This window comes from Protopterus annectens, chromosome 14.part0 (genome assembly GCF_019279795.1).
Source record: "Protopterus annectens isolate FY-2018-M chromosome 14.part0, PAN1.0, whole genome shotgun sequence".
Lineage (NCBI taxonomy): Eukaryota > Metazoa > Chordata > Ceratodontiformes > Protopteridae > Protopterus > Protopterus annectens.
The window spans coordinates 557,682,770-557,707,769 of record NC_056748.1 but is presented as its reverse complement, the minus strand read 5'-3'; the positions used below and the strand labels follow the sequence as shown (position 1 = coordinate 557,707,769).

At 38.9% G+C, this 25,000-nt stretch overlaps 1 protein-coding gene across 1 annotated transcript in view; it reads left to right on the top strand.

Annotated features, from left to right (window-relative positions):
* Positions 1-25,000, top strand: part of LOC122789100 (myosin heavy chain, skeletal muscle, adult-like) — a 145,067-nt gene that overhangs the window by 70,220 nt on the left and 49,847 nt on the right. The window contains exons 19-26 of the mRNA XM_044056299.1: positions 77-194; positions 291-414; positions 746-882; positions 1,669-1,924; positions 9,214-9,456; positions 18,730-18,906; positions 18,994-19,139; positions 19,229-19,319. Of these exons, the coding sequence (XP_043912234.1) occupies positions 77-194; positions 291-414; positions 746-882; positions 1,669-1,924; positions 9,214-9,456; positions 18,730-18,906; positions 18,994-19,139; positions 19,229-19,319 (1,292 nt within the window). The remainder of the gene's footprint in view (positions 1-76; positions 195-290; positions 415-745; positions 883-1,668; positions 1,925-9,213; positions 9,457-18,729; positions 18,907-18,993; positions 19,140-19,228; positions 19,320-25,000) is intronic.

Genomic DNA, 25,000 nt, shown 5'->3' with positions numbered 1-25,000 from the left:
TATGCATACATTTTTTAATTTTTTTCACATTTATAATAGAATTAATTTTGTTGCATTTTTCCTACAATTCCAATAGGGGAAATTGATAACCATCTAGTCCTACATCAGCTGAGATGTAATGGTGTGCTAGAGGGCATCAGAATTTGTAGGAAAGGATTCCCTAGCCGGATCTTATATGGTGACTTCAAACAGAGGTATTCATATTTCAGTGGCACATTTTTTCTTTCTGTGTATATGGCCTATTTGTCATTAGCTAAGGATAATACAATGTTTTATTCCTGTAAACACAGATACAGAGTACTAAATGCCAGTTCTATCCCGGAAGGACAGTTCATTGATAGTAAAAAAGCATGCGAGATTCTTCTGGCCTCCATTGATATAGATCACACACAGTACAAATTTGGACACACAAAGGTACCTCATTATTTTCCATGGTTTTAACTGTAAGTTACATGACAAGCAGAGTGTTGTTCAAAAAGAACTGATGATGATGTTTACAGCACAACAACTATTTATACTGGAAACATCATAAATTATGTGATAAATGAATGAATTAGTTAAATGATTAAGATGTTTTGAAGTGATAACTGTATGAAATACACTTGGATTCTTTTTTTATTAATAAAATTGTAGCTAGGAAATAAAATATTTACTTGGATTTAATTTAAACTGTTAAATAAATCATCCATTTAAATGTTTATCATATACTAATCTTTAGAATACACTATGATTATTTTCCACACAGGTATTCTTCAAAGCTGGCCTCCTGGGCACTCTGGAAGAGATGCGAGATGAGAAACTGGCCCGACTTATAACCCGTATTCAAGCAGTTTCTAGAGGACATATCATGAGAGTAGAATTCAAGAAAATGTTGGAAAGGAGGTAAAACATGACTAGTCAGTAATATCTTCAATACCAAAATGTAGTGTGTTTTAAAGCTTTGCATTCTTCTCGTAATGCAAATTAGTTAATTTATTTTTTTAAATTAAATTCATCTAAACACGAGACTTACTATTGAAATAAGTTATTTTCACACTACAGGTTATATATTACTCACAACTGCTTAATATTTCACATTTAATATATTGTACCTAGTACTGCATCCTGATCATGGTGGTCTTGAAGAATATTTCGCTCATCATGCTTTACGCCTCCAAAATAAAGCAAGGAGCTCTCTTATCATGTCTTGTTTTCTTCATTTCTTAATACTGTCTACATGATATAGACACAGGAAATAAAGAAAACTTATGGTACATTCCAGTTATTTCAGACCAAATAACTAATAGAAAAAGTAACTCTGTTTCTCATAGAATCTCATGTAACACACCAGTAATTGAGAGAACTATAGCATCGAAAAAAAAAAAACTCAGTGCAATTCAAAGAAAAATAAGTTATTTTAGTCTTTTCATGGATTAGGTCTATTTGACATGGATTCATAAAAGAGAGTTGGCTGCTAATTAGTCCACACATTTTAAGAATTAAAATAATTATTATGCTATCTATACAATTTCACTATTTTTATATGATTTTTCTAGGGCTGCTTTGTTTACATCTTACTAACTACCCCATTTGCTTTAAGAACAAAACAATAATTATTCCACTATGAGTTATAAAGCAATTTACTATGATTTCACTAGATTTATCAGTTGTCTTTATTATTATTCATAGAGATGCTATATTTGCTATTCAGTATAACATCCGTGCATTCATGAATGTAAAACAATGGCCTTGGATGAAACTATATTTCAAGATCAAGCCTTTGTTAAAGAGTGCAGAAGCAGAAAAGGAGGTGCAGGCTATGAAAGAGGAATTTGCAAAGATGAAGGAAGAACTCGCGAAAGCTGAGGCAAAGAGAAAAGAACTGGAAGAAAAAATGGTTGTTCTCCTACAGGAAAAGAATGATCTTGTTTTGCAGGTTCAAGCGGTAAGTACTAGATATTTCTAAATTATCTGCAATAGATTTTGTCATAGTAATAGCTACTTCTGGTTCCTTCAACACGCTGTAGCTATGAGAATTCTTTAATCATTCAGCAGTATTTCACCTACAAAATATCACAGTTTGTAGAGATACTGACTTCGCAAATATAAGTCTCCACTGATGCTGTGATTTGAAGTAGAATAGATTCAGATTTGTTGTTGGTAGGTCATGGGGCAAATAATCACATTCTTATTATTTCAAATTCCTTCACAAAACAGTCCCCAAAAAATCAGTTTGGAACACGCACTCAACCGTTCAACCCTTTCTAAAAAGGTATATATTTATATAAGAAAATAAATAAAACAAAAAATGCAAGATTTGGTTTCATGTTATTCTTGAGGTATCAAAATCTGTCCAAGAATTATTTTTAGTTGAATTCAGCAGTAAAATACAAGCTTTACAACAGCAGCAAGACAAGAAAAAGGTAAACATCTAGTGAAATTTTACAGAGCCCTTACATCTCAAGTATTGCTTGGGAAAAACTGCTTAACTTACATAGAAACCAGTTTTGCTGTTCAGTTACATCTGCAAATAACAAAACATTTGTTATCTTTTTGTTACTTCTGCCGGGATGTAGAACTGAAAGTTGTATTCACCTAATTTTTTAAGCATTGTATTCTTAGGCATTATAAGCCAGGGCTGATGTAATTATGGATTTGAACAAAATTAAATGGGTAAGAAATTGATTGCTGTAGTATTTAAATGGAAGGAATTTTGGGCAGATTTTCATGCGTGAGGAGGGACATGCTGTCCAAAAACTTTTACTTTTGCTGTGCTTTATATATTTTATTATATAATAAATATTTTATTTAGAGATATTTGGATACTCTGTATTTTGCCATTATCTTTTGGATGAGTTTGAAATTTTCTCCTTACGTGGTTTTCCACTTGGGCTCTACCAGCAGGGAAATTTGGAATTTTTTGACATGCTACTTTTATTATTTACAGGTCAAATGCTCTCAAGTATTTAATTAATCATTTAATCTCACACTTGTTATGTGCTAAATCGAGGAAAAACAAAACAGCATAGTATCAATTCAACAGACGTCATCTCTTTTGGTCCCAATCTACATAGGTTAATAGGTTCATAGGTTGATACTAGGCTATCAGTCTTAGGGCCTGTACAAACCTAGCCATATTAATTCCCTGGCTATTTCTTCCCACAATATTTACTTCCCTGGACCCCTGTCTAGCAGGGCGACTGACATGATCCCCAGGGCAAATTTCCTATCTCCCATCCAGTCGTCAAGTTTCCTTTTGAAGAGGGCCAGTTATTAAATATAAATAGGTAAAATGTATTTCTTAAGACCATGGCATAGTTAGGTTTACTTCCATTGTGCTTTTTCTGTAAAGCAAACAGGCCAGACTAATCGCAAGAGTAATTTAAAGATGATGGGAAATGAAATTAGTCCATGCAAGAAACCCTGCTTATATCGAAGTACCTTGAAATTGGCATCAGTTTTGGCAACCACATAAGGGACACTGAAGATTTAAAAAATATCCAATCCAATTTAATTTTAAGTAACTGTGTTTTAATCACAAAAATGTTTATATTAATTTTTGTTAGAAAACATCTGTCATTGAATTATGAAATTGCAATTATTTTTCCAGTGTATTTTTTCTGCATCACTTGAAAGGATTTAAATGTTGACAAAAACAATGTTTTATCAGGGTGTTGAAAAGTGAATAAAGAAATAGTTTGCAACAAATATTTACACTGTCTTTTATCACTATCCTGCTTTAATTTCAATTGTTTTACTATAATGTAAGCTGGAAGTTTACCCATTGCTGTTGTAAAGGAAAACTCTGCCTGAGGTGATGTCTTGAGGTCTGAGTATAAGTCAGCCATAATGAAACCTAGTTCCATACACAATGGTTATTCTTCATTTCTGTCAGTACAGCACTGTGCACATCCAGTTTATCATTCTGCTCAGCATTAATTGAGTTGAATCAGTAATATGTTACCAGGTACATGACATTTTTCTGAATATAGGTTCATAGGTTGCTACCAGGCTCACACGCACTAGGGCCCCTACAAGCCTAGCCATGCACACCAAACCATTTGGGTCTCAAGTGTCACACAGAAGGCAAGTTAGTAGGGAGCTCGCTAAGGATTTGTAGGGAGGGGGTATTATCTGGGATAATACATTTTTTATTGATGGCCTGTGTCCATAAGGAACATGGGGGCCAGACCAGGGGTACATTTACAATTTCCCATCCAATTGTCAAGGCTTCATTTGAGTAGGGCTGGGGTGAACTGTGTTTTATATGGATGGGTTGTTTATTCCACAGTGCAGGGGTCCTTTGGGACACATATCTGTGTCTCTAGCACATTCTGTTTATGTCACAAGCAAAGTTCAGATCCCTTGACTTAGTGTTTCTGGTGCTGTTTTTTTTTTTTTTTTTTGGACATGTGTGACAGATCCATCAGGGCTGGATCTGAGGAAGGCCAGTAAGCCAGGCAAAGATCTGCTCTCAGCAGCCAGTGGGAGACTGAATATAGAAACAGAACCTTTACAGTGGATATAAAAAGTGTATACACCCCTGTTAAAATGCCATGTTTTTGTGATATAAAAAAAATGAGACCACAATAAATCATTTCAAAACTGTTCCCACCTTTAATGTGACCTATAACCTGTACAGTTAAATTGGAAAACAAACAAATCTGTTAGGGGAATAAATATAAAAAATAAAAAATGTACAATAAGCTGGTTGCATAAGTTTGCACACCCTTAAACTAATATTTTGTTGAGGTACCTTTTGATTTAATTACAGCATTCAGTCTTCTTGGGTACACATCTGCCATCAGTTAAAGAGACTCTAATTAACCTCAAATAAAGTTCAGCTGTCCTAGTAGGATTTTCCTGACATTTACTCAGTTGCCTGTTACAGCAAAAGCCATGGTTCACAGAGAGCTTACAAAGCACCAAAGGGATCTTATTGTTGAAAGGTATCAGTGAGGAGAAGGGTACAAAAAAATTCCACAGTGTTGGATATACCATGAAACACAGTGAAGACAGTCATCAAAGAGTGGAGAATATGTGAGACAACAGTGATGTTGCCAAAAACTGGCTATCCCTCCAAAATTGATGAAAAGACAAGATGAAAACTGGTCAGGGAGGCTGCCAAGAGACCTACACTGAAGGAACTGCAGGAATTTGTGGCAAGTACTGGTTGTGTACTACATGTGACAACAATCTCCCAAACAAAAATATCTAGCCCAGGCTAAAATTTGCAAAACAGTAGATCAAGTCTCCCAAAAGCATGGGGGAAAATGTGTTATGGTCTGATGAGACCAAAGTTGAACTTTCTGGCCAAAAATCCAAAAGTTTGGCAAAAAAACAACACTTCGCATCAGCAAAAGAACACCATCCCCACGATGAAGCATGGGGGTGGCAGTATCATACTTTGGGGCTGCTTTTCTTCAGCTGGAACTGGGGTTTTAGTCAAGGTGGAGGAAATTATGACCAGTTCCAAATACAAGTCACTTTTGGCCCAAAACCTTCAGGCATCTGCTAGAAAGATGAAGATGAAGAGGAATTTCACCTTTCAACATGACAATAACCCCAAGCATACATCTAAATCAACAAAAGGATGGCTTCACCAGCAGAAAATTAAAGTTTTGGAATGGCTCAGCCAGACTCCAGACCTAAATCCAATAGAAAATCTGTGCGGTGACCTGAAGAGGGCTGTGCACAAGAGATGCCCTCACAATCTGACAGATTTGGAGCACTTTTGCAAGGAAGAGTGGGTAAATATTGCCAAGTCAAGATGTGCCATGCTGATAGACTCCTACTCAAGAAGACTGAATGCTATAATTAAATCAAAAGGTGCTTTAACAAAGTATTAGTTTAAGGGTGTGCATACTTATGCAACCAGCTTATTGTACATTTTTTTATTTTTTATATGTATTCACCTACCAGATTTGTTTGTTTTTCAATTGAATTGTACAGGTTATAGGTCACATTAAAGGTGGGAAAAGTTTTGAAATGATTTATTGTGATCTCATTTTTTTTTATATCACAAAAACCTGGCATTTTAACAGGAGTGTGTACACTTTTTATATCCACTGTAGATAATCAGTATAGGGCAGGGTATTTATGCCCTGAATCCTCCTTGTGAGAAACCTTTGTAGACATTCCAACTGGTGCAAGTGTCTGGTTAGATACATGTCACACTGTATTCAACGTTAGGTCTGATAAGGGTCAAGTAGAATGGTACTATAGCTTCCTTGGACTTGGATGCCATACTCTTACTTATAAGTTGGGTGACAGAGAATGATTTACTGATTATCTTAGTTACATGGTGGTCAAAGCCCGATTGCTGTCTACATATGTTCTCAGATCCCTTACTACTGGGTCAGCTCTTCAGGGTGTTTTATTGATGGAGTAATTAACTTGTGTTGACAGTTTCCCAAAGGGCATTATAATGCATTTTTGGCATTGTGTTTTAGGCCATGGCTTTGGCACCAGTCATTTGTCTGTGTTAAACCCACTTGCAAGATATCTGTGTCTTTTGAGGACTCTATAATAGCTTCCAATTTACAGTCATCTGCAAACCTGGTGTGCCAGAGGCCTTTACCATTGCAAAACAGGAGCAGGACCAGCCTGGATCCCTGTAGTACTCCACTGGTGACTGGTTACTTGGTGGAGGTGGTCTCATGAATTCTAACTTTTTGAGTCCCACATGTGAGCCAGACAGCAATCCAGCAAGTTATGTAAAGGTTTACATCTAGCTTAGAGAGCTTGTGAACAATACCTGAGTGGGGTACTGTATCAAATACCTTAGCTGGGTCAAGATACACAATATGCACTGTTTTACCCTCATCCATTGCCTTGGTAACCCTCTCAAAGAAGTCTACCACATTAAGTAGGTAAGACCTACTGTTAAAAAGCCAAATAGTGATGTGTCCGGTGTCTATAGGTTGCTAATAGCATTGTTTATCATTTCTCTGATACTTTATTCCAAAGCTTTGCATATTAGGCTTGTTAGAGTGATAGATCTGTAGTTCCCTGGGTCAGTTACTGACCTATCTTTGTGGAAAGGAATGACTGTTGCAGTCCTCCAGTCACTTTGAATGTAGGCTGTTTCAAGGCTGTAGTTAAAGAGTGCTTCAAGTGATCCTGATAGATCATGTTTTAGACTGTTCAGGAGGCAACCAGGAATGTTGTCAGGATCCATGGAGGTGGTGTTCTTGGCTTTAGCGAGTACTGCCATCACATGGTCTTTGATGATAGCTGGGGGAAGTATGCTGGAAGAGATTTCACCTGGTGGCATTGGGGGGTGAGGGATGATGTTTGAGTTGAATTTATCAGCCAATAAATTTGCTGTGTCATTCTGATCAGTGTAGGTGGTACTGTTCACCACCAGCTCAGCACACTCTTGTGTGCTACCCCTAAGGTTCCAGCATTGTTTAAGAAGGCCTTCTGATTGACCTTAGCCTGACCTCATATTTGGCCTTGTTGGACTTTATTAGACCTTTTAGTTTATTGTTTAGTTGTATAAGAGATAACTTGTCTTTAAGGGAATAGCTTTTCCTGATTTGGCCACGAATGTTCTTCTTTTATTATATACACTATTTAGGTGAGGATTCTACCAGTAGGAGTTTATTTTTAGTGTTTGTTTTGGGTTTATTTTTGGTAAGTGCAGCAGCCTCTATGCAGCCATTCACATGTTTGTATAGTGACTCTGTGAATAATTCTGCACAGGTAGCTGTGGCCTCGTGGTTGGGGGAACCTTGAATTTTGACAAACTGTCACTTAGTAGGATGTAGTTTGCCTTCGACTATTTCCTAACTGTTACTGGTTTAACTGGATTTTCTGGATTGCTTTTTTTTTACTTCAAGTGAGCGAGCTCTGTGATCCAACTTCACTAGTGAGGATGTGACATTGGGGGGAGTGTAGTATTATTTTATGTTGGTAAGTACCAGCTCCAGTATGTTTGAGCCTCTGGTTGGATCATACGTATCTGTTCCAGGGTGTTTGTGTTAATAAAATCCAGGAAGCATTTTGCCTGTAAGTTTGAGGCAGTGTATGTTTCCCAGTCTACAGAGGGTAGTTAAAGTCACCAATGAATAGGGCATTTGCTTGGATGGTGAGCACCTCTAGTAAGTTTAGATAAGAGTCATGAGACTCTAGATGCATATGTTGTGACCTGTAGTTAGTCATGATATGGTGAGGGACCTTACCTGTAGTGACTTGCATGTGGATGAGTTCCATGGAATCATCCTGTTTAACCAAACTGGAGGAATATTTGTTGCTAATGGAGATCGAGATATCTCCGGCTTTTTCCCCATTCTGTGCAGTTGTTGTTCTAAATAAATTTGGTATAAATGAGCTGTATGCACATTTAAATGTATTCTCTTTAGGGGAGATAGATGCAACAAGCATTACACACACAGAAATTACCCATGTTGGGCATCAAACCTCCTACATATTTAGCTACACAATGTAGGAAGCATTGTATTATTTGCAAGCACCACGGGAAAACAGATTTTACTGTGAGGCAAAAGGAGTTTAATTTACTATAATTGGCAATGTGAGTTATTTTTGGTGTTTTATAATTTGTTGCAATTTCAAAGAAGAAACTTCTACAGAAGGAATTTATAAGTGATGTGCAGACGGTGTATTTAATGCTAGCTGAAAGGTTTGCCTCTTAGGAGTCAAAGCGAAAGGCACATTGATAATATAGCCTATTTGAAAAAAGTTCACCTAGATCTGCTAGTACAGATACACACTTTATATATTAGGAGTAGTGACTTGGAAATTGGATACTTCAGTTTGTGGGTACAGGGGCAGCACTATTACAGGAAAAAAATCCTTCCTGAAGGAACTAGCATTTGGGGAAACACATCTCTGTGTGTATCCGCATTGGTGAACTTTGAGTCACTGAAATGGGGTTTGGTTAATAAGAGCCAAACTAAATGACCACATTTTCGATAACTGATACCTGATGTTGAGTTTGTTGAATCTTTTATATAATCATCAAGGCCATTAATGAAGAACAGTATATTTTATGCTTAACTATATTTGAAGACAAACTTATTTGCCACATTGCTTCAGGACAGTTGATCAGTTACTACAGCAATACAATAGTTTAATACTAGTTTTGTTTATATTATTCTTTTTAAGTAATTGTATTAGATGTAAGCAAATGATACTGCAGTAAAATTGTGCATAAATCTGAGTATTTTCACAAATGAATTTATACAACTTTTTAACTTGCTTCTGTTGCAGGAAGCAGACAGTCTTGCTGATGCTGAAGAGAGATGTGAGGGGCTCATCAAAAGTAAAATACATCTTGAAGCTAAAGTTAAAGAGGCACTGGAGAGGCTCGAAGATGAAGAGGAAGCCAATGCTGAACTGACTGCAAAGAAAAGGAAACTGGAAGATGACTGCTTAGAATTAAAGAGAGATATTGATGATCTGGAACTTACTCTGGCAAAAGTGGAGAAAGAAAAGCATGTCACTGAAAACAAGGTAGGCCATGGATGGAGTCAATTATTTTGTGCCCTGGGAAAAAGTAGTGACCAGTTAGAAGTTGGCAATAGCTTGTAGTCAAATGTGAATGACAGTTTGCTTAAAAGGACTGGTGAAATATTATTAAATGTTACCAAACAGAAATATTGAATGACTTTAACTATATGTCAAACTTATCACAAGTTTTGGATGTGGACTTCTTTTTAGATTCATATAGAATTACTAATTTGATGGCTGGAAAACCATCTAGAAGCATAGACGCATTATCTTTGTAGTGACAAATGTTAACTTGTTCCCTCTGGACAGAAAGTCATTGATGCTAATGTCAGCCATGAATATGAGGTTGTCCATCCATTCACTGATGTTGGCTTTCGAGGTAGTCAGGGAAGTACTTTGCTTGATGCAGAGGGAGGTTAGCTGTGGTCTCAGGGTTGGGGGGAGCCTTGAATTTTCACAAACTGTCACTTAATAGGATGTAGTTTGCCTTTGAATAGTTCCTGTTACTGGTCTAGCTGGATTTTTTTGTATTGATTTTTAATTCTGACCTCAGCAGTGTGGATGTGACACAAGGGAGGGGGGGTGCAGCACTCCCTTATGTTGGTGTATATTTTCCACTAGATAAGAATACTATTTTGCTGATTATGTTGCTGAACTTACAGTGGAGGTTTAAGTCTTTGGATTAGGAATTAGACTATTTGTTCTGTGAGGGTACAGAAGGCCAAAAAGCACAGTCTTTTACAGCAGTGAATGCTAAGCAAAGATAACCTCTCATGAGACTGTATAAGATGGAGTAACGGGAAAGGGAAATTAACCTGTGAAAATAGCTTAAAATGGCTTAAACCAGAGATAGTTTTAGTTAGAAATCTTTGTGACTTTTTAAATTGTAAAAGGTAGATAGATTGTTGTATTCAAAAGGGGGCACCCTATTCAGTAAGAGTCTAAGAAGGGAAGAAGAAATTAAATTTTGCTTTTCCAGAAAGGCTCATCCAGACCCTGCTACACTTTGCTGTGAAGGAAAGGTTAGTTTGCTTTTATTTTTTGTATTGTGTATATTTTAAATACTGTAGTTTGTTTTCTTTACCTTGTGTTTTACCTGCATTCTGCTTTAACAGCATATTAAAACTTCAAAAGAGACCACAGCTCTCTCTCTCTATTTAAAATAAAACATTTCTGAGCTTTACCAGAAAGGCTCATCCAGACTCTGATACACTTTGCTGTGATGGAAAGTTAGTTTGCTTTTATTTTTTGTATTTTATATATTTTAAATATTGTAGTTTGTTTTCTTTACCTTGTGTTTTACCTGCATTCTGCTTTAACAGCATATTAAAACTTCAAAAGAGACCACAGCTCTTTCTGTCTTTTGAGTCAGGCCGAAATTAGAACTGATCAATTAAGAACTCATTCATAAGATAGAAGAGGTCACCTAAGGTTAATCATTTGTTAACTGAGGGGTGGAGCTAGGATCTAAACCTTCTATTTAAGGGGTAAAATAAAACATTTCTGAGCTTTTCCAGAAAGGCTCATCCAGACTCTGCTACACTTTGCTGTGAAGGAAAGTTAGTTTGCTTTTATTTTTTGCATTTTGTATATTTTAAATACTGTAGTTTGTTTTCTTTACCTTGTGTTTTACCTGCATTCTGCTTTAACAGCATATTAAAACTTCAAAAGAGACCACAGCTCTCTCTGTCTTCTGAGTCAGGCCGAACTTAGAACTGATCAATTAAGAACTCATTCATAAGATAGAAGAGGTCACCTAAGGTTAATCATTTGTTAACTGAGGGGTGGAGCTAGGAACTAAACCTTCTATTTAAGGGGTAAAATAAAACATTTCTGAGCTTTTCCAGAAAGGCTCATCCAGACTCTGCTACACTTTGCTGTGAAGGAAAGGTTAGTTTGCTTTTATTTTTTGTATTGTGTATATTTTAAATACTGTAGTTTGTTTTCAAAACCTTGTGTTTTACCTGCATTCTGCTTTAACAGCATATTAAAACTTCAAAAGAGACCACAGCTCTCTCTCTCTATTTAAAATAAAACATTTCTGAGCTTTACCAGAAAGGCTCATCCAGACTCTGATACACTTTGCTGTGATGGAAAGTTAGTTTGCTTTTATTTTTTGTATTTTGTATATTTTAAATATTGTAGTTTGTTTTCTTTACCTTGTGTTTTACCTGCATTCTGCTTTAACAGCATATTAAAACTTCAAAAGAGACCACAGCTCTCTCTGTCTTCTGAGTCAGGCAGAAATTAGAACTGATCAATTAAGAACTCATTCATAAGATAGAAGAGGTTACCTAAGGTTAATCATTTGTTAACTGAGAGGTGGCGCTAGGAACTAAACCTTCTATTTAAGGGGTAAAATAAAACATTTCTGAGCTTTTCCAGAAAGGCTCATCCAGACTCTGCTACACTTTGCTGTGAAGGAAAGTTAGTTTGCTTTTATTTTTTGCATTTTGTATATTTTAAATACTGTAGTTTGTTTTCTTTACCTTGTGTTTTACCTGCATTCTGCTTTAACAGCATATTAAAACTTCAAAAGAGACCACAGCTCTCTCTGTCTTCTGAGTCAGGCCGAACTTAGAACTGATCAATTAAGAACTCATTCATAAGATAGAAGAGGTCACCTAAGGTTAATCATTTGTTAACTGAGGGGTGGAGCTAGGAACTAAACCTTCTATTTAAGGGGTAAAGTAAAACATTTCTGAGCTTTTCCAGAAAGTCTCATCCAGACTCTGCTACACTTTGCTGTGAAGGAAAGGTTAGTTTGCTTTTATTTTTTGTATTGTGTATATTTTAAATACTGTAGTTTGTTTCTTTACCTTGTGTTTTACCTGCATTCTGCTTTAACAGCATATTAAAACTTCAAAAGAAACCACAGCTCTCTCTCTCTCTTCTGAGTCTTTTTTCCCACCGTCCCACCCAGTCATAGTTGTCTTGTTAAATACCACTGTCTTTCTAGTTGCCTGTCTCTTATGTTAATCTGACCATATATCTCATTTCCTTTCTACTTTCAGTGGCTTGTGTGAGTAATCACTAAATCAAAAACCCCTCCCCTTCAACTATTTAAATTTATTGGCCATCCTACTGTATTCCATAGTACCAGAATACAAAAGTGACCACCCCTTTCAACCCCTCTTGCTGTTTTAAAAATAGTAACTCTCCACTAAACCTTAACTTTTTAAACAGGTAAAACTTAAGTTACCTACTTTCACGTCTACCTTCTCTAGTGCACACTGCAGTGTGCATTTTTTTTCATCTTACTTTTAAGCATCCCTTTGACTAGCACTTTCTCTAATACCTGCTGGAAAGCACTAGGAAGCCTTAAACTGATACAAGCACTCATCTCTCCTTGTTAATAAGGAGAAATTAATAGTAGGCACTAAACAGCCTATAATTGCAAAGTACCTTGCTAAGGTAAGGGAAAACAGCTCCTGTACTTTACAAAAAAAAAAAAAAAAAGCATCAAAGCAGGCATGTCCAAGGGACAGCTTCCAGTGATTTCTCCTGTCCACCTGGTGAATCTGGGCATACTGGGGCAATGCAGCAATTGCCTCATGTACACAGACAACCCTCTCCTCCTACCAGCCAACACTACAACCTGTGAGAGATGCACTTACATAGCCAAAATGGAAGCAAAGCTCGAACCACCCAAGATTGTGCTAGACAGTCAAGAGGAGAAGGTTAACACCCACACTACACCTCAAGCAACACATAGCCCTTCTAAACCCACACCACCATCCCCCACATATAGCAACACTAAATCCACATATGCAGTGGCCCTTAACTGTAACCTGCCCAAGCAACAAGGACCTCTGAAGCTGAAACGCAAACAAACACCAATCACAACCAAAGTGTCACATAGTTCAAAACATCTGTGTGCCACCCAGCAACAACCCCTAAGGCAAGACAATGTACCTAACACTTTAGTCATAGGTGACTCTATAGTCCAGCACACTGATGTCCCTCTCACCAGGTTGAACAAGGAGAAAATAACAGTCAGCTGCCTGTCGGGTGCCAGGATCTACCAAATAATGCATGCACTCAAGTCCCTCCACAACAAGTACAAATATGACTCTGTCATTGTCCATGTTGGAGTGAATGACTTGAGACATGCCTCACTGGACTACATGAAAAGAGACATGGAAGAGCTCTCGGATCATGTGGCCCAGGCAGGTATGACCCTAGCCCTGAGTAGCATCCTGCCTTTGCCCAGAATGATACCACAATATAAGGATAAAATGATTGACTTCAACAATTGGCTAAGCTTCTGGTGTCATTCAAAGGGGATCCGGTATCTGTCTGCCTGGGACGACATGATTGATAGACCACGATGCTTTGCCAGAGATGGTCTGCACCTGTCGCCTCTGGGATTCAGGTTACTGGCTAAGGTACTTGCCACCCCTGTAGTGCCTTTTTTAGGCAAAGTTCAAAGAACAAAACCACCACCATAACAGGTACAAGCATGCAAAATCTGAAGGTAATGCTACTCAATGCTAGAAGTCTAAACCTCAAAATGCACACTCTCGAGGCACTCCTAAAAATGGAGAACATCGATATCTGTGCAGTAACTGAGACCTGGTTCAAGGCTCCAGAGAGCACCCCTGCAATACCAGACTACAACTCTTACCACACTTTTCGGCCACCAAAGCAGGACCAAAACACTAAAGGTGGAGGAGTGTCAATATTCACCAAGGATATTCACACCACCAGGCTAGTTGCCCAACACAATGCGTCTGAAATTCTCCAGGTGCAACTAACACTAGGTAAGACTGCAATCCAAATTGTAGCTTGCTACAGATCCCCCACCATACCCCAAGATTCTCACTACACCTTTCTAAACATACTGGAAAATATTAAGATAGAACCAAACACCCTAATACTGGGTGATTTTAACTACCCTGCCATTAACTGGGAAAGCTACTCATGTACCAACACCTTTGCCCAACAGTTCTTGGAATTCATAAATTCCAATGCCCTGGATCAATTAATCCATAGTCCCACCAGGGGCTCCAATATCCTAGACCTGGTCATTACCAATATGAGAAATCGATGCTCCACACCTATGGTCACCCCCTCGTTAGTCACGTCTGACCATAAGCTATATCACCCTTAACATCCACATCCCACCCCCACCTCCCAGTAAGGAAACCTCCATAAAAATCTTCTCCAAAGCCAACTTCATGCTACTCAAGTCAGAAGTGACAAACTTCATGACACCCATGCAGATGGGAGCTGAAAGTTCAACTGCTGAATCCTACACTAAGGCACTGTACGAGCACATTCACTCATGCATAAATCGTGCCATCCCAAATAGAACCAAGATGCTCTCATCCAAAAAAAGAAGCCAATCTGGTGGTCCCCTGCCATAAACAAACTTTACAACAAAAGGAAGAAACTGTTGCAGAAAAGAGGAAAATCCCAGGATGCAAAAAACTTCCTTACCAGCCTCAGTAAGAAACTGAGATCCCTCATAAAATCCTCCAAAGCTAGTTACGAAAATAAAATTGCCAAAGATTCCAAAGACAACAACAAGGCATTCTATAACTATGTCAAGAATCTAAATGGCAATGCTCAGATCTGCTCTGAGCTAAAACAGAATGGCATTAAATATACTGATCCCAAGGATATTGCCAATATCCTGGCAGATCGATTCAGTGCCAACTTCAACCCCCTCTCACCCCCTAAATGGCCCATCTCAATACCGGAAGATTGCCAAATTCCAGTAATAATGGCCACACAGGTAAAAAACACACTCTCCAAAGCTAAGAATACAGCATCCATGGGACCAGATGACATCCCAGGCTGTGTACTACATGAACTACAATATGAACTGGCACCTCACCTAAGTGTCATGTTTAATCATAGCCTCACCTCAGGTTTCGTGCCCACTGAGTGGCGCACAGCTACAGTTATCCCACTCCACAAGGGGGGATCCAGCTTGGATCCCAGAAACTACCGTCCCATCAGTCTGACAAGCCTTATCTGCAAGGCCATGGAGCGTATTATCATGGAACTTATAAACAAAGACATTGGCAACCTTCAAACACTGGACCCCACCCAGTTTGGGTTCGTGAAGGGCCAATCTTGTCTCCTGAACTTGATTGACTTCTTCAAATCAGTCTCCAGAGCCATGGACAAGGGTAAGGTGGTCCACACAGCCTATCTAGACCTTGCCAAGGCCTTTGACACCATCCCCCACTCTGGAATCATAGATAAACTTACTAAGCTGGGCATTAATCCCTACATCACCCAATGGGTTGCTAACTGGCTTACTGATAGAACCCACACTGTAAAAGTAGCCAACTCCAAATCCAGCTCCAGACAAGTGACAAGTGGAGTACCTCAGGGTTCAGTCCTGGGACCGCTCTTGTTTGGCATCTACTTCTCTGAAGTACAGGCCAACACTAAGGGACTATGGATAACAAAGTTTGCAGATGACTGCAAACTGGGAGCCATCATTGAATCCCCAAATGATGTGGATACTCTACAAAAGGGCCTTACAGAAACAAATGCTTGGTGCCAGAGCCATGGGCTCAAGCTCAATGCCAAGAAATGTATAGTTATCCCCTCTGGGAAAAAACATGTATCCATGAATTACCTTATAGGTGGCAGTACACTAAACACCGAAAGTTTGATAAGAGACTTAGGGACACAGGTGGACAGTGGTCTCACCTTCGATAACCACATCGCCACAACAGTCAGGAAATCCTTCTATGTGGCACACCTCATCACTAAGGGCTTTTCATCCAGAAAAAAGGAGGTCATTGTCCCACTGTACTCATCCCTCATTAGACCCATTATAGAATACAATGCCCCGTTTGGTATGTACCTCTCAAGACATCTGCAACAACTGGAAAGGCCACAGAAATACCTCACTAAAAGAATCACAGGCCTAAAGCAGATGCCCTATGCTGACTGCCTTAAAAAACTCCAGCTATACTCTGTCGCATATCGTCTACTCAGAGGCAATCTTTGCTTAACATACAAGGCCATGTCAAACCCAGAGCTGTTGGATATGCTACTCTTAAAGAAATCCCAATCCCTAAGAGCCACACACTCCATGGATCTAAACCTTGTCATCACAATAAACAAAACATGCTGGAGGGATAGGTTCCTGACCCAGAGACTCCCCAGACTCTGGAATAGATTGCCCATACATGTCAAGCAGAGTGCCTCTTTGGTCCTCTTCAAAAGGAACCTTGACGATTGGATGGGAGAAAGGAAATTCACCCCGGGGATCATGTCAGTCACCCTGCTAGACAGGGGTCCAGGGAAGTAAATAGTGTGGGAAGAAATAGCCAGGGAATTGTTATGGCTAGGCTTGTATAGGCCCTAGCGCTGATAGCCTAGTACCAACCTATGAACCTAAAGGGAGAATGATATAATTTGACCTGACAGATAAGCTAAGCAAAGAAGAAGGACTTTCTGATAACAGCTGTGACATGGTGGTCAAAAGAGAACGTATTGTCTATGAAAGAACCTAGGTCTCAAATAATAGAAACTGGTCTGAGGGGCTGCCAGTGAAATGATAAGACAAGGAGATGTGTGCTTTATTAAAGGTAATGATATTGCACTTTTTGACCTTTATAATGAGCCCACGACTAACACAATGGGTGCTGGTCTGACGCAGGCCCTATTGGGAAATATGGGTATTATGGCAGAATTGGTAACAGCACCTAATTTGCCATTATCAGCAAACCCGGATAGCCATAGATACTTGATGCCCATTTTATCTTGTTATAAGTAAAAAAGTCTTTCAGCTTTTCCTGGTTAGGGGTCACCACAGCAGAACTGCGGTCTGCTAGTGATTGGCAGTGGAATTTTATGGTGCTGATTTGCCAGCCTGATGCCCAACCTTCAAAGAGAGCACACCCATTCATGCACGCACCTACCTGCTTGTCTTTAAATGTCATACAACCATGGGAAGGACATGCAGACTCCACATAGTAGGCACTCCAGCTGAGAAATGAACGGGAGAACCTCTTGTTGTGAGGTGACAATGCTAACTGCTGCATCACTGTGGCCTATTTTACCTTGTTATAAGTAAATCCCTTATAAAAGGGAATATAAGACTGAGCCCTGTGACACACTGCTAGAGGCACTCTTTATCTAGAGGAAATAATCCCTTACTCAGCCTTAATAAATCCAATTAGAATGCAGAGTCCTCAGATCTTCTCCCATCAAAGTTGTGTATACTAACAGTATGGCAATTGACACAGTGAAAACTTAAATAAAATATTTTATTCTGATTATTATATTTTGCAAATATTTCACTGACTTCAATTTTAAAATAAATTGTGTACTTTTCATTTTACTTTACAGTGCACCTCTTAAGTGTTCCTACCACACACACACACACACACACACACACACACGCACACCCGCACACACACACACACACACACACACACACACACACACACACACACACACACACACACACACACACACACACACACACACACACGCGTGCGCACGCACACATACACACATACTACAAATGTAAATGTATCACCCATCATTTCTACTCATTTTTGCTAAACAGTGTATTCTGTGTTTAGAACTTCTCATAGAAGGCTATGCATTGTGTCAGTTCAGAGTTATAGTTTGATAACGGTTTGTACTTTTATGTTTTGCTGTTGCTGTATGATTTATTACTTGATGAACTTTGGTGCTTCACAGACACATATTTCTTTTTTCAGTTATCCATTGCAACACGAAGTAGCAAAAAAGTGGTACATACCTAACGTTATCTGCTATAGCAGTATGACGCTTCACTTTTATGGATTTATATTGCAAATACAGTAATATATATTTATTTTAAGTCAAGCATCAGTCTAATAATGGATGGGAAGAGAAATCATGTCAGTGACTTTTGGCTTGCGGTATCTAGCAGCCCCTTGCTACTCAAGTATTAGCAACAGACTGAAGTGCAGAGGTACGCCAGTGTCTCATAAACTTGGTCCCTGTTCATAAAGAATAATAGTTTATATAAAGGTTAACATAAATGTCTCCTTACAGCAAACCAGGAACCACTGCGGTTTGCTGAGCACAGCAGAAATACGTCAATAGTTTGAAACACTAGATAGTATCTCCACCATGGTATTCTGCAAAAACTGTAGTCTGGGACATTTTATCCCAGTGAAATCCATCTACTGGGCATGTATACAGAGCAAACTTATCATGATCTGAACAGAAGATATACAAAAGTTGTAGATATATTTTCACTCTTTTGTTAATTTCTCTTTCTCAATAAGTATATTTTTCTGTTCATAGGTTAAAAACCTCACTGAAGAAATGACTGTTATTGAAGACAATATTGTGAAATTAACCAAGGAGAAGAAAGCCCTTCAGGAAGCACATCAGCAAGCTTTGGATGATCTGCAAGCAGAAGAAGACAAAGTCAATGCTCTGACCAAGGCCAAAGCTAAACTGGAACAGCAAGTAGATGATGTAAGAGATGGCATGCATGTGCTTATATTTTGCAAATGTCTTTGGTTAGGTTTTCAGAGTCACTAAATGTACTTATTTGTAATGCAGCTTGAAGGGTCTTTGGAACAAGAAAAGAAGGTCCGTATGGACCTAGAAAGGTCAAAGAGAAAGCTTGAAGGTGATCTTAAGTTGGCCCAAGAAACAATAATGGATTTAGAAAATGAAAGACAACAACAGGAGGAAAGACTGAAGAAGTAAGATTTTTCTTATCATTGTATGCTTTATAGTAGTATATTGTATAAATAATTACCATATTGTTGCTCAATATATATTTTCTTAATAGGAAGGAATTTGAAATCAGTCAGTTACTTAGCAAAATAGAAGATGAACAAGCCCTTGGTTCTCAGCTGCAGAAAAAGATTAAGGAGTTACAGGTGAGAGTTACATTTCACTTCAATCTGGATTATAGTTAGTATTTTATAAGTTGACAAAGACAAAAAACTATAAAATATTGATATATTTAACAAATGCATAGTGATGTACTTCCCCATTGCTCAGCTAGTACCAACCTTCATACTTATGACCGTAGTGAACAATGACAGAGCTTGACAAAAAAAGTCTCTTTCAATGGAGACATTTTTTTGTCAAGTATTCAAATACAAAAGAATGATGAAAAATGGAGCCGCTCTAATGAGGTGACATTAGAGATTAAGGAAAAACAGAAAGCAGATATAAATGCCAGTGGAGGAAGAATGAATCTGGAAAAAATAAGAAAAGCAGAGGCTCAAACTAAGGAAAAGACACCCAGTTTATTAAAAAAGGGAGGGATAACACGTTTTATCTTCTCCCTTTCAAAAGTGAGTGAGGCAGTGTTTTAATGTACAAAATTATAAAATTAAAGGTGAGTTTCAAAAACAAAATAAATTGCCCATTTATGTATTTTTATCGGGGGGTCTTCATGTCTTGCATTCCATAACAAGGGATGGGCTGCACCCCTAGCAGTCTTAACTATGTATATGCACTCTCAATAGTCTTTATACCCTGGAGCTAAGGGAATACTCAGAGGTACTATAACCTCATACTTGGAGCTAAGGGAATACTCAGAGGTACTGTGATCTCATACTTGGAGATAAGGGAATACTCAGAGGTGCTGTAATCTCAGACTTGGAGCTAAGGGAATACTCAGAGGTACTGTGATCTCATACTTGGAGATAAGGGAATACTCAGAGGTACTGTGATCTCATACTTGGAGATAAGGGAATACTCAGAGGTACTGTGATCTCATACTTGGAAATAAGGGAATACTCAGAGGTACTATAATCTCATACTTGGAGCTAAGGGAATACTCAGAGGTACTGTGATCTCATACTTGGAGATAAGGGAATACTCAAAGGTACTGTGATCTCATACTTGGAGCTAAGGGAATACTCAGAGGTGCTGTAATCTCAGACTTGGAGCTAAGGGAATACTCAGAGGTACTGTGATCTCATACTTGGAGATAAGGGAATACTCAGAGGTACTGTGATCTCATACTTGGAGCTAAGGGAATACTCAGAGGTACTGTGATCTCATACTTGGAGATAAGGGAATACTCAGAGGTACTGTGATCTCATACATGGAGCTAAGAAATGCTCAGAGGTGCTGTAATCTCAGACTTGGAGCTAAGGGAATACTCAGAGGTACTGTGATCTCATACTTGGAGATAAGGGAATACTCAGAGGTACTGTGATCTCATACTTGGAGATAAGGGAATACTCAGAGGTACTGTGATCTCATACTTGGAGCTAAGGGAATACTCAGAGGTGCTATAATCTCAGACATGGAGCTAAGGGAATACTCAGAGGTACTGTGATCTCATACTTGGAGATAAGGGAATACTCAGAGGTACTGTGATCTCATACTTGGAGCTAAGGGAATACTCAGAGGTACTGTGATCTCATACTTGGAGATAAGGGAATACTTAGAGGTACTGTGATCTCATACTTGGAGCTAAGGGAATACTCAGAGGTGCTGTAATCTCAGACTTGGAGCTAAGGGAATACTCAGAGGTACTGTGATCTCATACTTGGAGATAAGGGAATACTCAGAGGTACTGTGATCTCATACTTGGAGCTAAGGGAATACTCAGAGGTACTGTGATCTCATACTTGGAGATAAGGGAATACTCAGAGGTACTGTGATCTCATACTTGGAGCTAAGGGAATACTTAGAGGTGCTGTAATCTCAGACTTGGAGCTAAGGGAATACTCAGAGGTACTGTAATCTCATACTTTGAGATAAGGGAATACTCAGAGGTACTGAGATCTCATACTTGGAGGTAAGGGAATACTCAGAGGTACTGTGATCTCATACTTGGAGCTAAGGGAATACCCAGAGGTACTGTGATCTCATACTTGGAGTAGATTTCTCTTTCTGTGTTGCAAGTCTGTAATTCTGAGGACCAAAATTATTGACTTTGGAATATCAGAAGGTGCTCACTTTTTCACTAAATAAAAGAGCAAATAGGGGATGGTAAAGATACATTAAATTGTAGAGGAAGACAAATATGATGAAGCAGGTGGATTACCTAATATTTCTGCTTTGTATTCAGGAAGAAAAAAGGTAGATTTATTAAAGGTAGACAACAGAAAGGATTAAGAATGTGTGCTAATGCGGTAGGGAGGAAGGGTATCTTTCTGAAAAGCAAAAGAACAAGAATAAGTTTCAAAATCAGAAGATGCACAAGGCAACTAACCACCTTTGTTTCTGGGAATTGTGGAAGAAGGGCATGGTGCATTAGTTCCTAAAAGTGCAGATGTAATTCATCATCTCAAGAGTCATATTCAGCTAGAGGTTGGAAAATGCTGACATACCAGTGTTGCCTTATTTACAATGCAGTTGCTAAAATCACTTCAGCAAAAATAGTCTTGAACATCTAGAAACCACTGTGTCATATGACCCAAACCACAATTCATTTAATTCATCGGAAGTATCATTATAAAAACATAAAACATTTATTTAACCAGGGAGTCAAGATATCAAGTATATAATTCTAAGCTATGTTACTCAAGTGTTCTGGACAGTGGTACAGTGGTAAAAAATAAAGACCCAGAATATAGGACAGTCTAAAATCATTGCTATTATTCACTTAGAAACTCCTAACAGATTAAGAAGGCGTTTTCTACATACAGTACTGCAAAATAGGTCTATATGACCGAGTAGTGAAATTATCTGCAACAGTAGTCCTTGATTTTTTTTAATTCTGAAATTATCTAAAATGCAAACAAAAATTTTAATATAAAATTACTAAAATATTTGAACCTCTTGGGCAGTTGACAAATATGACTAGATCAAACATCACCTGTGAATGCATTCTATATAGACTGCAGCAGAAAATTTTGATCTGTGCGGCAGGTTACTGAAGAAATGATGTGGCCTAGGAATGTGGCCTAGAGTGGTGTTGATATGCTAGACAGCTAGACAGTAAGGCACAGAGGGTTATAATGAATGGCGTCTTCTCAGATGAAAGGATGGTGAATTATGGGAAATAGGAGGGGTCCATACAGGAGAAAATCCTTTTCAATATCCTTGTACATAACTTTGCTAAAGGCTGAGGAGGAAAATGCGTTGTTAATGAAAATTAACCAGATTTATCAGGAGTATGATGTGCTGTTCTGGAGACCATATCTTTATATCTTTGTACATGTAGAAACAGGGCAGAGGCTATCTGAAGAGAGCATCAAAATGGCACATTGCAAGCTTCTGAAACCATATGAGGTGGTTAAAGGAAATGGGTGTCTTACATGTGAAATCTTTTGGAAAGGAAGGATGGGGAGGCATGAAGAAAACTTTAAATTATTCCAAAGAAATCAATAAAGCTAAGAAGGGAAGCATCATCTGACATTAAAATTAAATAATAGTGGAAATTATTTCAAGACTGAGCATGTGCTGAATAACTGGGGAAAGCTAATATGAAGAAGTATTTCTATATGCTGTGATTCTGAATGCCCGAAACAAGCTTCAACATTCTGAATGACTCAGAAACTGAGTGAGTGATTTAAGCTGGCATGGGACACACATAGTACATCCAGATGAGCAACAGAGGACAAAATACAAGTTGGCCTATAATAGCTGCTTATGTATCAAGCAGAATGCTTGGATTCAATGGGTATTTCTGTGTCATAAAGCTCCATCTTCTTCTTCTTTCAGCTGCTCCCACGAGGGGTCGCCACAGTGGATCATCTGTTTCCATTTCTTCCTGTCCTCTGCATCTTGCTCTGTCACACCAACCACCTACATGTCCTCTCTCACCACATCCATAAACTTTATCTTAGGCCTTCCTCTTTTCCTGTTACCTGGCAGCTTCATCCGTAGCATCTTTTTCCCAATATACTCTGCATCCCTCCTCAGCACATGTCCAAACCAATGTAATCTTGCCTCTCTGGTTTTGTCTCCAAACCTTCCAACCTGGGCTGACCCTTTAATATACTTATTCCTAATCCTGTCCACCCTCATCACATCCAGTGCAAATCTTAACATCTCATACTCTGCCATGTCCAGCTCTGACTCCTGCCTTTTTGTCAGTGCCACTGTCTCCAACCCATATAACATAGCTGATCTCACTACCATCTTGTAGACCTTCCCTTTCACTCTTACTGGTACTCGTCTGTCACAAATCACTCCTGACACTCTTCTCCACCCACTCCATGTACTTTCTTCTTCACCTCTCTTCCACACTCATCATTACTCTGAACTGTTGATCCCAAGTCTTTAAACTCATCCACCTTCGCCACCTCTACTCCCTGCATCCTCATCATTCCTCTAGCCTCCCACTCATTCACACACATATATTCTGTCTTAGTCCTGTTGACCTTCATTCTTCTTCTCTCTAGAGCATATCTCCACCTCTCCAGGGTCTCCTACACCTGTTCCCTACTCTCACTACAGATCACAATGTCATCTGCAAACATCATAGTCCATGGGGACTCCTGTCTGATCTCGTCTGTCAACCTGTCCATCACCATTGCAAATAAGAAAGGTCTCAGAGCTGATCCTTGATGTAATCCCACCTCCACCTTAAACGCATCCGTCACTCCCACCGCAGATCTCACCGCTGTCACACTATCCTCGTACATATCCTGTACCACTCTTACATACTTCTCTGACACTCCCGACATCCTCATACAATACTACAACTCCTCTCTAGGCACCCTGTCATATGCTTTCTCTAAGTCCACAAAGACACAATGCAACTCCTTCTGACCTTCTCTGTACTTCTCCATCAACACTCTCAGAGCAAACATCGCACCTGTAGTGCTCTTTCCTGGCATTAAATCATACTGCTGATCACTAATCATCACCTTCCTTCTTAACCTAGCTTCCACTACTCTTTCCCATAACTTCATGCTGTGACTGATCAATTTAATCCCTCTGTAGTTACTACAGCTCTGCACATCCTCTCACTTTGCAAGATGTCCTTACACAATCTAGTTAAAAACTCCACTGTCATTTCACCTAAATACCTCCATGCTTCCACAGGTATGTCATCTGGACCAACAGCCTTTCCATTCTTCATCCTCTTCATAGCTATCCTTCCTTCCTCCTTGCTAATCCACTGCATTTCATGATTCACTATCCGCACATCATCCAACCTTCTCTCCCTCTCATTCTCTTCATTCATCAGCCCCTCAAAGTACTCTTTCCATCTCATCAACACACTCTCCTCACTTGTGAGTATGTTTCTCTCATTATCCTTTATCACCTTTACCTGCTGCACATCTTTCCTAGCTCGGTCCCTCTGTCTAGCCAATCTGTATAGGACCTTTTCTCCCTCCTTAGTGTCCAACCTTTCGTACAACTCTTCATATGCCTTATCCTTAGCCTTTGCCACCTCTCTCTTTGCCATGCACCTCATCTCTTTATACTCCTGTCTCCTTTCTTCATCTCTCTGACAATCCCACTTCTTCACCAACCTCTTTCTCTGTATACTCTCCTGTACTTCCTCATTCCACCACCAGGTCTCCTTGTCCTCCTTCCTCTTTCCAGATGTCACACCAAGCACCTTTCTAGCCATCTCTCTTACTAGCTCTGCTGTAGTTACCCAGCTATTCGGTAACTCTTCATCAAGCTCCATGTT